This window comes from Podarcis melisellensis, assembly GCF_964234715.1.
Source record: "Podarcis melisellensis genome assembly, chromosome: 12".
NCBI lineage: Eukaryota > Metazoa > Chordata > Lepidosauria > Squamata > Lacertidae > Podarcis > Podarcis melisellensis.
Window position 1 is genome coordinate 5,953,772 of NC_138544.1, and position 17,586 is coordinate 5,971,357.

General features: G+C 43.3%; 1 protein-coding gene across 8 annotated transcripts in view; it reads left to right on the forward strand.

The window, feature by feature from the left end:
- ELMO1 (engulfment and cell motility 1) overlaps positions 1–17,586 on the forward strand; it is a 312,564-nt gene that overhangs the window by 280,326 nt on the left and 14,652 nt on the right. For all 8 annotated transcript variants that reach the window (XM_081931087.1, XM_081931085.1, XM_081931086.1 and 5 more), the window contains 2 exons: positions 14,600–14,763; positions 16,999–17,111. In XM_081931087.1, the coding sequence (XP_081787213.1) occupies positions 14,600–14,763; positions 16,999–17,111 (277 nt within the window). The remainder of the gene's footprint in view (positions 1–14,599; positions 14,764–16,998; positions 17,112–17,586) is intronic.

Sequence of the window (17,586 nt, forward strand, 5' to 3'; positions counted from 1 at the left end):
AAGGAGGGGGGAAATGCCCTTTCATTGTGCCAGATCCCAGACTGATACAGTGAAGAGGCCCAAATTAGGCCTTTTTCCATCACATGAAAATCCTTGCTCAGGATTCAGCAGAACCTGCGCTGCCCCCACCCCTCCTGAAGTGCCGCAGGTCAAGGGTTTCTGCTGCCTATTGCTGGTAGGGATGTTGCTGCCTATAGTTTGGGCAGGCAGTTTTGGGCGCCGCTTGTCAGAACCAAGGGATGGAAAGCCAGTTGGCTTGGCCCCAGCTGGAGCGTCTCCCTTCTCAGCCTTGCCGCTGCAGAGATCCATCAGTCATCCTCCTCCGATGTGCTTCCGCAACTCATGTTGCTGTGCATGCAAGAGCACACATTACTTGGCAGAGTAAACACAACAGAATAGGCCCGAGGCGTGGATACTATACTAAACTACGCATTTATTATACATAAATCAGGACAAAGAAAAACATGGCCTCTCTCCTTGTCGTTCTTCTCAGAGAGAGAGAGAAAACAAAAGCAATACAGAGCGGATGTTCCGCTCACGGGACTCCAGCAATCTGTGCTGGAATGTAAACAGACATGTGACATGTAACAATCCCACATATCTGCAGCAAGGGTGGAGTGGAATTCCCAACACTACTCTCCAAGGCTTCCCTGACAATGGCAGAGGCCCCATCCCACCCTCAGTGGCAGAGACTGACACCTCTGCTGCAGCCAGACTTCATCCCCTGCAGCAGATCAGGGGTTTGGATTTCTCTTTCAGTCCTCCTGGTGAAAGATGGTGACTCTCCAGTACCTCTGCTCCTGTACTTCCTTGAACATGCAACTAGGCTCTCAGGTCCTCTGTTGCAGCACCTCCGCTCTCTCCTTTAGAAAGTCTCCATGCATACTACTTAGCTGCTCCTTAACATTAGGAATGCACTCTCATACCTCTGGACATCAGTGCCACCCCATCAATCACCATCTTTAGAAATCATTTAAAAATTCAGCTCTTTCCTCCCTCCCTTTTTCTGTTTGTTTGTTTCCTTGAGGACTCCGTGTTGTGCACTTCTATGACTTGCAGTGTTCTGAAATAAAGAGATTATTCCCACCCCTAAGAACAATTACCATCAGCCAATGCTATGGGAATTGCATCTCTGAAAATACTGGCGTTATCCAGAGAGGCAGTACTAGAACGCTCATCTCCTGGGTTCCATCGAACCACAATACAGTTCTGTTTCATATACTCATGCCCTGATAATATGATTCTGTAGCACTTTTGTCTATCAGCACTATGTGTGAGAGTGAGAAAGCACCCACATATAAATTGCACATGACAAGTGCACATGTGTTTATTTCTCCACACAGAGATGTGCTTTCATTGCATGACAATATGCATACGGTTCCTGTGAATAATGTTTGAGGTTATCTGTGCTCACATCAGCAACATCCTTCTCGTGCACAGATTTTTTTGCCGGAGGAAGACGAGCTGTTACCCTAATTAAGCAGAATGCTCTTTCCCAAAAGAGGAACAAAATACAGTGGAACCTCTACTTTACAACCGTAATCCGTTCCAAAGGTCCAGTCGTAACTAGAAACATATAAATAGAGGCACACTTTTCCATAGAAAGTAATGGAAAAGTGAATTGATCCATTCTAGACTATGAAAAACACCTCCTAAAACAGTAGTTTAACACAGATTTTACTGTCTGAGACCATAGATCCATAAAATGAAGACAATAATCAATGTACTCTACAGTACTATAAAATAAATATGACATTACTGTAGATGAAAAAAATAACATATTTTTTTTCTTTACGTTTACTTTGGGTGGGTGGGCTTACCTGGCTACAATCTGGGGATGGGACAAGGGTCAGTAAAGAGCTGGTTCATTTCGTCCAGGGTCACTTTTTTTTCTTGCCAGGCCAGGTTTTTCTCTGGACTTCCTCAGGTTAGTTCCTCGGCTGGGTTTGGGGCTGCAGTGCGCCCTGCTGTGCCTCTTGCAGGCGGCACCTCCTCCACAGCTTCGGGGGTGGGATGGGGACCCTCTCCCCAGCGGCAGAGGCCCCTGTGCTGCCCCGCAGCCGGCCGGGCGAGCTCCAGGCTGCTGGCAAGGCCTCTGTTCGTATCTGGAGGAAAGTTCATAAGTCAAAGCACCTACTGAAGGTCGTAAGTAGAGCCGTACGTAAGTTGAGGTTCCACTGTAGTCAAGTCCCTTGCAGAGTTTTTCAGGATTAGGAGATCGGGACTTTAGCAGACATGCAAGACAGAAATGAGGTTGGATTCACAGACTTTAACTCTCCACCCATCCATCCATCCCTCTCCTTCCCCCTCCCCTGGATTGTCATTCTTAGTCCACCAACTGGACTAAGATATTGTGCTGGGCTTTTTTTTAAGAGAATGATTAATGTGCTGAGTGAGGCAGAAATGTTGTCACTCCTTCTTGCAGGATTAATAAATGAAAAACCATGAATCAGCTGTGGATGGATTTTTCTGTGGTGCACTGTTTATTCCACGCTTAAAACATTAAAGCACCCATCTTCTCTTACAAGGTTCTGAAGCCTTTGAAGCTTTTACTTCATTTTATTTATATAACAATCTCCATCCCTTCCTTCTAGTCTACTCTACTCAGGGCACATGCACCCATTTTCAGTTTTCTCCTGTTCTCCAAGGATAAACCACCTTGGGTTTCTGGAAGGTTGATAGACTTATTGGCGGCAATCTTGCGAGACCCTGTGATTGATGTGCTGATGGCTGTAGCCCTTGAGCGATATTTTCTGCTGCTACCAGAGGCTGCAGTCAATTTATCCAAAGCAGAGCAGCTGTGGCCATTAGAGATGCCTGCTGCCACTCAGGCATCGGCGTTCCTCTGTTTCTTCCTCTGCCCAGTCTTCTTGGCTTGCTCCTATAAGGGAGAAGTCAGTTCTTATTTGAATCCTCCTATCTTGGTTGTCTCATTTGGACTTTGCTGCGAATTCACAGATTCTAGCTGCCGGTTATTCATCCTCTTTTACTCCAGGCAATATATTCCTGCACTTAAAGGGGTTGCTGCTGTCTATCTATCTCTTGAAATTCAATCTAAAGTGTGTCTATAGCATTGTGAGATTTGATATGCTGTTCATATTTTCAGGGGGGAAGGAGAAAGGAAGGCAGAACTACGAAACTGTGGCAGCGACAGCCAATAAAATATACAAATCTAGACCCAGAAGGGCCATGTTTAGAACTGCCACATATAGGATGCAAGCTGTCCTTATTAATAACAGCATATTCCCTGAATAAGATTGTAAAATGTGAGTAGAGGAGACATGCCAAGAGGTGTATAAGATTAGGCATGGGGTAGAGAAAGTAGATTGAGAGAAGCTTCCCCCCCCCCCACTTGCATAATACTAGAACCTGGGGCCATTCAATGAAACTGAAAGTCAGAAAATTCTAAACACACAAGAAAATGACTTATTCACACAGTGCTCTGCTAAGGTATGGAATTCATTTCTGCAAGAAATAGTGATTGCCACCAATTTAGATGGCTTTATTTATTTATTTTTTCCCAAGAATATTTATTAAGGTTTTCAATAATAATACAATAAAAATCAAAAAGTAAAAAAACAAAAATAATAACAAAAATACAAAAATAAAAATAATTAAAAAACACATAAAGTTTCCATTACTTATTTTTCATTAACTTATTTCCCAGACCTCCTCATACCTCCCTTTTTTGTATTCCAATTCAAAGTATTAGTTCAGCAAATCCTTATTAATAAATTTTAACCTATTTCTAAATCTTTTTTTCCCATATTTTCTTAAAGCATTACAGCTGGAAACCACTTAATTTCTATCCGACATCATTCTAACATTCATTAATTTTGCAATATTTCTGTAGATAGTCTTTAAATTTCTTCCAATCTTCTTCCGCCAACTCTTCTCCCTGGTCTCGGATTCTGCCTGTCATTTCTGCCTCAATTTAGATGGCTTTAAAGGCGAAATAAGTTTAATGGAAGGTAAAGCTATCAGTAAGGGAATCGGGTGGTGCTGTGGGTTAAACCACAGAGCCTAGGACTTGGCGATCAGAAGGTCGGCGGTTCGGATCCCCGCGACGGGGTGAGCTCCCGTTGCTCAGTCCCTGCTCCTGCCAACCTAGCAGTTCTAAAGCACGACAAAGTGCAAGTAGATAAATAGGTACCACTCCGGCGGGAAGGTAAACGGTGTTTCCATGCGCTGCTCTGGTTCGCCAGAAGTGGCTTAGTCATGCTGGCCATGTGACCCGGAAGCTGTACGCCGGCTCCCTCGGCCAATAAAGCGAGATGAGCGCCACAACCCCAGAGTGGGTCATGACTGGACCTAATGGGTCAGGGGTCCTTTACCTTTTAAAGGTATCAATACCTGCTAGCCATGGGGATTGTGCTCTTCCTCCATTGCTGAAGGAAGTATGCCTGCGGGGACCAGTTACTGGAAATCACTGGTGAGGAGCGTGCTGTTTAACTCAGATCCTGTTTGCAGGTTTCCTGTGTGCATCTAGATGGCCGCTATGAGAAGAGAGTCCTAGACTTGTTAAGTTATCACATTAAGTTATCATGAACAGGATTACGCATGAATTATGTGTCCAGATGCTCGAGATCTGTTTCACATTCCATGTGCTGCATCATATGCATTGTGCAAGCTTATTGCACAGTGATGGGGGTTGCATCAGTATTTATCAAGGTATTTGCGCCTTCTAAAATGGAGATGCACAACTTGGTTTTCAGAAAAACCTTTAAAACATTAACAGCAAACGGCGATTTTAAAGTTTTAAAATCCGTACAAAAAAACGCAAAGCTTCAGTTTAATATAACATTGGGAAAAATCAAAGTGAAGCTAAAAAAATTATTACACAGCAATTAAGCTAAAAGCTTCTGGAAATTAGAAATTCTTGAAGGGCAGTTGGACATGGCCAGGTGGACTCTCAGGTAGGGAGTTCTGCATTCTGGGTGCCATAATAGAAGAAGTCACAATTTCAGAAGGTGCAGAGACACATGGGGGGTGGGTTCATTAGATAACATGAAATGGCATCTGGATTCATATGGGGAAGGCAGCTCCTTAAGCATCCTTGCCCATTAAGAGTTACAGCCAACACCAGGGTTCGTAAAGGAGCTGCAAGACTGATGCTGCAAGCACATTCAACATCAGGTGCAATAGCAAGAATGAACCTTTAAGCCCTTATTCTCTTCTACCTAAAAACATTAAATATAAACTGTTTAAATGCTGCCTATGGTGTTATTAATTATAATAACCAGTTCCTAAAACGAGTGGACCCAAGACTTAAATCTGCATAGAACCTCTTATTTCCAATTCTAGTTAATTTGTGGCCTGGTTAGGGTTATTCTTTGGTGACGGGTATGTACTTTGTACATTCCCTTCAGCATTTGCTTCCTGTTGCTAGGCAGAGATGTGCTATACAGTGGTACCTCGGGTTACAGACGCTTCAGGTTACAGACTCCGCTAACCCAGAAATAGTACCTTGGGTTAAGAACTTTGCTTCAGGATGAGAACAGAAATTGGACGGCGGCAGCGGGAGGCCCCATTAGCTAAAGTGGTACCTCAGGTTAAGAACAGTTTCAGGTTAAGAATGGACCTCCGGAACGAATTAAGTACTTAACCCGAGGTACTACTGTACTTGCTGCATTCTTTCTCCACATTGCAGGACTGAGATGAGGAAACTGGGATAGCTTTCGGAGGTAGTTAGTCCCACGAGCTTGTTAGTCCAATTAAACTCTGGGAATAACTGCTTGTGAACAAAACAACAGAAGCGTCAAGACAGAAGATTATGCCCATTTTGCTTATGTTACAGTGGAATAGTCTGGGTTATTGGATGAAACATTTTACTTTTATCAGCTGACCCCCAGCCAACAGGAAATGTAGCAGCGGTCTTGTGAAGACCCTTACATGGTGGGTATTCCTTTGTCTGCAGAACTTAGAAGCAAACCTTTGTTTCCCTGCCTACCTTGACATCTAAGCAACAAGGATGGGATGGTTGCAAGCCTCTGTCAACTTTTTTTACTTTAGAATTTTGCCCCTGAGCTACGCTGACCATGGGGGAAGGCAGGGCGACACATGAAACGTTACTGGAAAGATTCCTGGGTAATACACTGCCCAGCCGACATCGCTGATGCCTTATTTTGATCATAGTTGGAACAGACATGGAGTGGGGGAAGGGATAACGTCTCCAACCAACTGATCTAGACTTCAATTAAGTAATGAACAGTTTCACAAAAGCTGCGATTTCCAGCTGTCACCTCCTTTTACTTGGTCAGATAAGTTTGCATGCTGCGGTCATAACATGCCTACCCTGCCCCAAGGATATGTAATGGCATAGAAATAGTTGTTAAAGACATTTGTTTTGTGTGTGTGTGTCCACTTCCTAATTCCCACAGTAAGGTGCTGCTCAGATAATGCACATCTTGTGATGGAGGTCAAACACAGGTGAGCAAGCAAACCTAGCTATTTTCCAAAGCCTTATGAGTACCAGAAACACCATTTATTTCCACCATAAGATGAGAATTCACATAACTTGTTATTCATGATACACTTGATTATGGTGCTTGTAAAAGGCTCTTCTTCCTGATGCATTTGCCCTTCAGTGTTTCAGATACGAATTTCAAAACCTATTGAGTTCATGTTATTACGAACTCATACATTTTCCACTTCTCCTTTCTCACCCTTTTCTGATGAGGTCTCTGCTTCTTCATCTTCCCGCTTTGTCCCATGTGACCATCCCTTGACATTTGAGGCATATCCACACAGCTCAGATTTAGTGTATCAAATTTCTCACAATCCTGTTATTTCACTGCTCCAATATGTAGTGTGTTGATGTGGTCACTACATGACTTACAGTGACTTGCATAAGCTGTGTATTCTGCATGGTGCTCTTTCCACTCAGTAGACACTAGAGTGACTGAATCCTACAGGGGTCATATATATATATATACACACACACACACACACACACACACACACACACACACACACATATATGCCAGTACATTAATATCTACAACCTGCTTCTCTTTGATACTTCTTCAGAGTATCCAGGGGACGAACCAAAAGTATCAGAGCCTTTTGAATTGTATCTCTGCCCCCTCAGAATTTCTGTAAGAGCCAAAGGACAAAATTCCTACAGAAATCTAAGTGTCAGGGTAGACAAGATGTATCCTGCCTGGTGATGCTTGCCTGTGCGCCTGTCTGGTTCGTTCTTCTCTTACTGCCTCTGAGAGCCATTAAACCGAGTCATGTGCTCATGTTCTGTTCCCAGAAGACCCAATTTCCTTGCCTGTAGATCTATAGTAATTCAAGAAGCTAATGTGCTTATTGCAGCAATTAATGATCCATTTCCTCTGAACAGTATTTACAGAAAACATGCACTCATCGGTGATGGCAAAACAGTTTTCAGAATCTCAGTGGGATCATTCTACTTCTGCCATGAAAGCTGAGGGAAGCTTCACTCCTTTTGGGCTCGGACACTTATCAGCTGCCCAACAACCACAATGGCTTCCCTGCTAGCCTTAAGAACTAGAATCGAGCCAAAGGTTTCTACAAATAATAGGATAATAATTATTAGACAATAATAATAGACAATAATAATTTTCTAGGAAATTTTCTGAGATGTTTCTCTTTTCCCCCCTCATCCCGTTAGAAAAGGGCCACTTTGCACAATTATCTCAGATACACTGTCTCAGAATGGCACTAGGTCTTGACCATTGTGGATGATGCAGAATGGTAGCTAGGCTGCCAGTTGTAGTTCCTTTCTCTCTCTTTTTGTCAGGGGCAGTGGAGGGTGGAAGTGTCGGGTCTCAGTGATAGAGCATCTAGTGCACATCTGGAGAGAACAGCCTGAAGCCCCGAAGAGCTACTGCCAGCCTGTGTGGGCTATACTGAAATAGATAGACCAATGGTCTGGCTCAGAAGCAGACAGCGTCCTGTGGTCCTGCAGCTGTCGGTTGCAGTGGCTGGGGGAAAGCACACCCTATTGTAGGTGGAAAAGGCAGTCGTTGCGCTACTGTTGCTGCTGATGGTGTGTCCATCCTGTTGGAAAATCTCTCCACCCTCTGGAGAAATTCAGGGAAATGGTCCTCCCAATTTCTCTGCCCACAAATAGGCTGGAGAATGAGGGGCCATTTGCGTGCAGCTTTATGCAAACAACAAACAACATTCATAATCTTAACTTTTAGCTAGAAGCCCACTTCCCAAAATCCCCTCCTTCAAGACCTGATTGTTAAATAGCATTCTTTGAATGAGATTTCTTTCTATATGGTTGAATGGTGTGCACACTTTCTCTCCAGCATATGAAATTTTTCAGCTTGACCTAAGACACATTCAAAGAACAATATATAAGACTTAGCATGAAATAAACACGTCTTCCTCTTTTGAATATTTAATATAAAAATACTATTTTATAATGCAATATTTAAACTCACATTTAGAGTGCTTCAGTGTTTCAAACTTTTAATTACTTTGAATCAAAGTCACTGGTTGTAGTGATTGATCCCTTAGCTGGTAATTTGTGATTAGAACTGCGATTCCCAGGGCTTTCTGAGGGCGAGCAGTGAAGCTTAAGTGATTTTAATAGCAGTATAAAATATTGTACATGTTTAAAATGGAGCGGCCTAATTAGTAGCATGTGTTCTAGCAGGAAAAAAAATCCAGAGAAAGTCTATTTCATAGGCGAAACTCCCTCAACTGCACATAAACCTTCCCCTTTGACTGCAACCCAAGTTTTTGTGGTACAGGTGTGGTCTGTTAGATCAAGACAGGTAGGAATGGACTTCAGGTAGGGATGGACTTTGCAATTAATCTGTGCGGTTAATATGATTAGCCCCAGTTGTCAATGTAAAATGATAAATTATTCTGATTATCAGTCCAGTGCTCAAATATTAGTGAAGTGTCTAGAAATACTATTCTAGCATAGTTTTTAGTTCTATCACCAGCTAAAACTTTTCTCTCATGAGCGACTGGTTTGACTGTCACTTAATTTGCCTACTAGGCACACCAGAAGCATATCAAGAAGTCTTATCTTCCTTCTAGGAAACAGCATTCATTATTTTTGCATAGAAGTAAATCCTTGCAGGGTGAGATAAGAGAGTGAGAATGAGGAGAGAACAGAAATGGGATGAGATAAAGGGTGGTGGTAGAGGAAGCTTTCAAATTTGACAAGACAGAGATGAGGTCAATGCGATTAAAATGATACACAGTTAATTTGGCGTAGGGGCATGTGGCTTGAAAACACTGTTGGTTGGAGGTTAGGATAGACAAATGGCAGAAGCCCCCTGCCCAGTCACCTGGCCTCAGCTTACTTTATCTGCACATTTGCGACATTTGTTCTGCTATGTACATGCACATGTTCACATTTTGTTGATTTGAAGAGACCCACAGTGCACTGTGCATAACCGTTTTGTCAAACGTTCTTGATGTAAAGTTCTGTGCTGTATTTGTGGCGTGAGTCAAATAGTCTTAGCTGCTTTCACTTCCCTGAACACAATTGCAGGATGCACATTCCATTAAATGTGTTAATCCGTTTCTCGGGAACTTCAAAGGCTAATTTATTGTGGCGTGAGTTTTCGTTGGCAAGAACCAATTTCATCCGGTGTGTTAAATGGACTGAGAGCTACTTCATATGTAAAAACAACAACTGAGCTATATACTGTTCTTTTAAAATTATTGATTTCCCCACCCGCTCAGGTGTGGAAATGAATCACAATTATGAGAGGTCAGCATCTAGTTTAATCCAAGTGGTTGTCGGGAACAAATCAGTCTTTACTGGAAAAGCTGGCCTTCACTGGAATCCCTTTCATCAGTGATACTGTAGAATTATCACCCCAAAAAAACAGAAACCGAAAGGTGGCAGCTGGAGAGTTCTAAAAAAAATCTGGTCTGGCTAGCCTTGGCTCCTAAATAAGTAATAGGCAACACGATTTTATTCCAGGATTCTCAGGAGTCTTTGGGGGTTTATATTTTAAATGTTTTTAGTGTCGCATCCAAAGCAGTAATAAATCCTGTGGACACTTTTCAATTCCTTTTCGTCCAGTATTGTTTCCGGCCATTAGTGTTGGAATGATGCTGCAATTTTTGTTTTATTTAGAGTATGACAGGAATGCCAAAAAAGGAGTGAAATCACAGTGCTTTTAGTTCTCTGACAAGGATGTTAATAAGAAGCACTGTTCCTTCTAAATTAGCAATCGGAATTGCAGAATTCATTCTCGAAATGGGCTGTTAATGTAGTCTTCTGCCAGGCAGATAGCTTTACGGTTGTTTTAAAGGGTTTCTCTTCTTTAAAGGATAGATCCTGCTGTAAACATTCATGAGCCCACATAATGTAATGTGTGCCCTTTACTGAGGACCCCGTAGTAGTATAAGAATAAGAAATCTAGAATAAGAAGCATGGATCTCAGCTCATTTATTTTCTAAACGAATAAGAATCTTTGGCTGCTCACCACAAATAGCTTGTAATCAGTCTGGTTCATGCACACCACTAAGGCAAACCATGCCTGAGAACACACAAATATTCGTAGGAAAACATGTGGCCGCTTCTCTCTTCTCCTGGTCGTTCTGCTGCTTCTCTACCTGGAGCTAAGCCCTTGTTTTCACGTAACATCATGTCTGAGTCTAGGCTCAAAGTTTTCCTTGCTCTGGGCAAACCACAAGCCAAAAGCCACGGGGAAGACAAACTATGAGCCTGCCTTGAGTGGGGTGCACCGACACTAGAAGGGCAGGATATAAATGTGCCCATAAATAAATGTTCCAGAATGCTGCCCCACTTGCACCCAGCAGTTTCCTATTTTCAATTAGCAGAATGAATTGTTTGGCACACTGTATAGAAACAGTGGATTGTAAGGAAAGTGGTTCTGTCTCATAAATAAATGGAAACTTCACCGTGGGTGGGCCTGAACTGCGACTGGCACTTCTAGGTTTGTCTCAGTGTGGTGTAGTGGTTAAGAGCGGTGGACTCGTAATCTGGTGAACCGGGTTCGTGTCTCCACTCCTCCACATGCAGCTGCTGGGTGACCTTGGGCTAGTCACAATTCTTGAAGTCTCTCAGCCCCACTCAGCTCACAGAGTGTTTGTTGTGGGGGAGGAAGGGAAAGGAGAATGTTAGCCGCTTTGAGACTCTTTCGGGTAGTGATAAAGCAGGATATCAAATCCAAACTCTTCTCTTCTTCTTCTCATGGCTTATGGGTTGTGGAGTGGCTCAAGACAAGTGGTCGCCCAAGAGAAGGGTTGTTGAGGTTCTCCACTTCCACACTGGTCACGGCTCACTTTGCACACTTCCTAGCATGGACCCAGTTCACTGGGGATTTAATCCTACGCAAGCAAGCCCCTCTAAAAAGAGCAGCCTGTTTGTTTTGCACCCACCATCTCCTCACAGCTTGGGTTATATTTGTGAAGAAAATTTCCAAAAATTATGCTTAAAGCTGCGTCCTCTTGAGTCATTTGTGAGATGCGCCTGGGGGCTAAGCAAGTTGCTAGTCCTTCCTTAGCCTGCCATGGCAAAAACTAGCTTTGATCTTGAGCGTCCGTATTTCTTTCTTAATTTTTTTAGTGATAAATTTGTGTGCTTGAAAATACATTCTTATCTCACATAATAGTTGGAGGTTACAGGCAGATAAATACTTTGAGGCATGCAATTTCATCAAGCCTGAGAGCAAGCCAAAATAATGTGATTTTGACTCTCTCTCTCCCCCCCCCCACCTCCCTTCATGTTAATGAGCTGCATCTCTCTGGAGTTTTCTTATGGTTAAATAATTAATATGCAGATGCCTGGCTCTTGCTTTGCTATTTGTCATTCCACTTCTCTAGTTTGCATTGTTCATGGTTCTCTTTCAGAATCTTTCTTGATTTTACACTTGTTTGTGAAAGCTCTACATTTCAAATATGCAACAGTTAATAAACGGGTTTTGCATGCCTGCTTTTGTTGAGCTCCAGACCCAAACCATGATTGATTAGAGGCAAATTAACCCCAGCATGCATAAGAGGACACAGCCAAATTAAGACTCTTGGGCGGGGGTCAGCTGAAGGCAAGGGAAGAATGAAGCCCCAAATGGGGCTCACTGAAGAGTAACTTCAGGTTTTCCTTTTCTGTGCTAAGCCAAGCAACCTGCATCTAACTGTGCTCCTGCCATTTTCTTCTGCACTGATGCAAGGGAGCAAAAGACTAAACGATAGACAAGGCTAGTGTTCATGGTACAGCTATAAGCACCATTTGGTTAACAAATTTCCTGCACACCTTGCACTGCTGGGGCCTGGGGTGTAATGAGCAAAGCGCAATGAAATGAGCCGTGACAGCTCTTTAGATCTCTGCTGTGTGAGGACTTGCCCTCCACACTGGCACAGGAAGGCATGCCTTTTCCCTTCCCATAACATTACCAGTTCCCTGTTGCATGGAAGGTGTTGCGTTCGCAAAGTAAAGGAAGGATTGAACTCTGATTAATAAGAATACACACAGAGACTTGAACCAGCAAGACTCTGGGAAGGGTGCGTATAATCGTGTCTCTCTGTGCTTGTCCGAGTCTGCAGCCTCCTGGCCCAGGTAGTTTTTATTCACAAAAGAGCTTTTTACAGAGTGTTTGAAAGAACCAATCAGATTTCCTCTGAGCATTTCCACAAACCCACTTGGAGACAAGTTAAACTACTAAAACTAATTAAGCACAAATATTTCTGGGGGAAATAAGTTGAGAACTACAAAGAAGAGCATCTGGCAATCCCGGAGATAATAAACAAGCAATACATATGATAAGAAGAATGGCCAGGAGGATAGCAATCAGTATCACCTTCATGTGAGATCTGTTCCCTGGCCCTAAGATTAACATCCTAAGATAAATATATAAGAAACTACATCAAACTAACTTGCCCACTATCTTTATGGCACAGGATGCCTGCCTGGTGAAGCAACTGCTGTGTACTGCAGTGTATGTGACGTGAGGAGAGAGAAATGGGCAGTAGAGGCAAAAGGGCATGGAAAGGGCATGGATGTAGAATCTTATGGGATTTAATCAGAAATTATCATCAATATATCAAACCCAGTCAACACAATGCTTTCATCGTGGACACGATGGCTTGATGTATATTTTATAATGGTAATCCCATCTGATCCCTACAGGAGGTACCGTATTTTTCGCTCTATAACACGCACCCGACCATAACACGCACGTAGTTTTTAGAGGAGGAAAATCCGTAGGCATGCCACCCGTAGGCATTCCCTCCATAACACACACAGACATTTCCCCTTCCTTTCTAGGAGGAAAAAAGTGAGGGTTATAGTGCAAAAAATACGGTAATGCTGCAAGTATCTTATGCAATGAGTCAAGGGATGGCTCTACATTAGGAGTCTCTGCCATGCATGCCATCAATAGACATCTGAAGGTAGCCCTGTTTAGGGAAGTTTTTAATGCTTGAAGTTTTATTCTGTTTTTAATGTTCTGTTGAAAGCCCCAGAGTGGCTGGGTAGAAACAATAAATTATTACAAATTATTTTTATAGTGCCCGGTGGAGTGGGTTTCTGAAATGGTCAGGTGTGCCAGGGCACTCTTAGGCTGTGTGTACCCTCCAATTGACTGTGCATGCACGTGGCATTGGCCACAATCCATCTTTGTCTTGTATCCATCCTGCCGCTTCCTATGAAATGCTGCATTTCCATGTGTTTTTCCTGCAAAGCAGCTTAGATCTCAGTTGAGAAAAAGAGCAACTTTTTGGTGATGCTTAAATCAGTAAGAGTAGGGGTTGCCAAACCTTTTTGGCCCATGGCATGTTTGAAAAGTGGTGGAACAGCTGTGGGCACCCTGCAGCCAAGCATGTGCTGAAATGTTGACTGCAATTGAATGCAGCTTTCCAGTTTATGTAATTTCAGTGGGGCTGAGGGTGCTAGAGAAGGCATATGTTCATCCATGGTGACTGCTGATAAGACCAACAGAGCTGAGCAAAATAATGGGAAAACTTCTACTGTACTTAAATCCAGTCCGTGTGGGATAGAGCTAGAAATGAGAGAAGACCGATTTGCTTGGGGTGGGAAATAGCTTGTGCTGTTATAGCCCTTATAAGAAGGAGAATAAGAGTTGTTCCCAAGACTGGAGGTATAAAAACATTAGAAAGCTGTTTCTTTCTCATTTCCTTCAGTAAAAAGGGAGCTTTATCCTTTTCATTTCGGGGAGCAAAACAAGGGGAAGTAAAATTGGTATCGTCAGAACCAGACAGAAAATAAGTTGAAATTCATCGATTCACTTCCCTTGTCAGATTCAGAGCTAACCCAGATTTAAAACGGTAACTCCATGTATAGAATCTCCATCAAGTGTTTTGCATGTCAGTGTGGTGCTGGGAGGTCCACATTTGACTTAGGACCAGGAAAGGAGGTTTGATTTAACTCTTTCCTCCATTCTGTTTTCTGGTTTAAAAATGCATACTAACGAACCACAGGAAAGGCACCTACCCGGGTAATTGGCTCATATTGTAGATTTTCAGTGTCTTTTACCTCCTGCTGCAGGGAGGTAAGACTGGGGGTGAACTGATCTAATACAGCAGAATTGTAGCATTTCAGCGTTCCTTTCTGGTAAGTCCTATGAATACCCGAGGAGGCTACTCACAGAGACCCTTTTGTTTTCATCCATAGGTAATGCAAGTGGTGAAGGAGCAAATAATGAGAGCACTGACCACGAAGCCTAGTTCTCTGGATCAATTCAAAAGTAAACTTCAAAACCTAAGCTACGCAGAAATACTGAAAATTCGCCAGTCTGAGAGGATGAACCAAGAAGATTTCCAGTCTCGCCCAATTTTGTAGGTGTTCTCCTGTATAATAAGTCTTGCTTCCCCCTCCCCAGCTCCTGTTTGGGAGGTCTAACAAATGTGAATGACATTTATGAACCCTTCAGGAATTGCTCTGTAATAAAACTGTTCAGGGGCAGCATTTCAAAGCAGGGCAGCCACATCAGCGTGGAATGCGCTCGCTTCCATCTGCAGAAATAAAAACATGCCTCTTTGTATTCACCTAAAGTGGATTCTTCTAATCCCTCTAGGGCTCAGAGTAGTTTATTTGCAGCAAATGATGCTTTGACATTTTCACCCTTTGTGTGCGTGTGTGTGCTTTCGCCCCCTCTATGAATTTTCCTGTCTTGCCCAGTTCCTCGCCGAAAAGAAAATGTCACCATCAGTGAACCAGGCAAAATGAAGCCTGGAGCAAAAGCACAAAGTCACAAGGACCCCACAAAAGCAGGCTGAATTTCCTTACTGTCTGGTGCTGGGGGGGGGGTATCTAAAGGAGCCCCTGTATGCCTGTGTTAATGGATATTAATTGGTATTCACTTTGTGCTCTTGGACCTGGAGGCAGACTGTCAACTTGTTTTTCAGCCTCTCTTGGGCCCATTTCACATTTTTACTGGAGCGACACGCTTGCCACTTCATCATGGCAGATCCCAGCCCATTTTTAGCAGTGAAACAAAATGGAGCTGGTATGCCTTATCCATTATACAACAGCATTTTTTGACTTACAGTCAAGTTTATTTTGAAACTTAATCTTCATTTTTCTTCTTGAGGGGAGCTAAGCACGACTGTAAACTAACCTGTCACGCCATCCCAACGCTGCATCCTGCGACAGAATGTAAAATCAGCTTTAAATGCTTGAAAAATGCTTGCATTTTCTGCCTGCAGGTCTTCATACCCAGCTGATTTTTAAAGACTCGGGAGACATTGACACAGTTTTTGAGGATGTATAATGTGAATTCTCAACGCACTGTAAGATTACTTGCTTCAGCTTATTGGCTGAATGAGTTTGATCCAAAGATAATAGTTATTCAGCACGATATTATGGTAGAGCCTAGCACCCCAGAGCTTATTCAAAAGCAGGCAGATCGTAGTCCGTGCAGAATCCCCATTGAGATGCTTGCACAGGGAAGCAGGCATCTGCCAGAGTTCTGACACCGCTTGTGGCCAAGACTGCATGTGCTGATTATCTGTCCCCATTGTGGGGAAAGCAAAGCTAGGAAACCATCAACCTTGGAATCCAGGACTTGAAGTTCCAAGCCAGCAGCAGACATTGCATGCTAATACTGTTTCTTCACTCTCCCCATTGAAAGCAACAAGCTCTAGGAGTGAGGTGCCACTCCTGGCCGCCTCAGCCTGGACAGCCCAACTTCCAGGCATGCAGCCCTGCTTGCTTTTGAGGCAGTAATCCCTTCTCTGCTCAGGGAGATACAAGGGAGGGTGAAGTTACTGGTATCCCTGCCAGGAGAGGAGACAAAAAGAAGGGAGAACGAACGGAGTGAGGCAGATTTATTGAAAGGATAATACCCAAGTTCCCCAAGGCATTTTGAACATAGACCTTCTTCAGTCAATGTATGAATTGAACTGCAATGTTAGGCAGGTGTGTTTTCTCCACCGTTTCCTTAACAGAACAAATGAGCAACTTCACTGCTTGTGTGGTTCTGGTTTCCGGAGTGTAAAGAGAGCTGGTTTCTCAAATGGTAAAAGACGGCTTCATCCCCCTTGGAGATTTGGGGGTGGGGAGCAGGGAGCTATACCTCCATTGGTGTGTCTGTCTGGTGCAGTACTGCTGGAAGAGGTCCTAGTGTTCACACCAAAGGCCCAGTCCCCCTCATTGCTGGGCACATGACACAACCCATCCTTAAATATGCTGTTTGGAGCAAAGCTCCAGCGCCACAGGTGAAACAGAATATATACAGCTTCTCAAGGACCAGGGGTCCATTGTAGTTTGGGGCATTTGACTGTAACGAATAAAGAAGTGCACGTTGTACCTGGTTTGCCAATTGATTGCTAAGTTGAAACAGCCTCCTCATCTTGCAAACAACTGGTAGCATTGCAGAGGCGGCTTAAGCTAAAGCATGGGCAGGAGAAAGGATTGCCCAAAGTGGAGATGTATTGCAGAGTGAGAACTCCAGTTAAGACTCAAAACCTGCAGGGGAAGTATGTGTGTGTGTAGTGTGAGTTTTTCTAGTTAGATGTGACTAAGTCTATGTCTGTTTGCTTGTGTTCTCCCCCCAACCCACTCCTTCCCAGGGAGCTAAAAGAGAAGATTCAGCCCGAAATTTTAGAGTTGATCAAGCAGCAGCGTCTTAATCGTCTTGTTGAGGGAACCTGCTTTAGGAAACTCAACAGTCGGCGGCGGCAAGGTACTAACCACATTTCTTTTTCCCGCCTCCTTCTCCTTTGCTCCTTTGTTTTTATTGACCACTATAAAAATAACCTTTATTGTTTTGTTAGGGAGCTTTCAGACAGGATGGAAAGAGTGCCTTTTAGCCTTTAAAACGTCACTTCTGCTTGTGTTCAGTGCAGCATAAAATTGGGGGAGAGCCATTGATACACTGAGGGTGGACCTAGATATTATGGCAGATGCAAAGGGAGGCCTTTAAGAAACAGCAGCGCCATATTTCATTTCCATCAAGTGGCAGCCCATAAGATGGCGTGATTAAATAGGAAATCCTGCAATATGATGAAATCATAACACATTTTAAAATATCTCATTTTAAAATGTGTGGGCATTTTCTGAGGCCTGGCAGGGCTTCTAATTCAGGCCACACCTCCCCACAGCTGTTGTCACGTGTGAGATAAAGATGCGGTTGGGATGGGCTACACTAGGGAATTTTC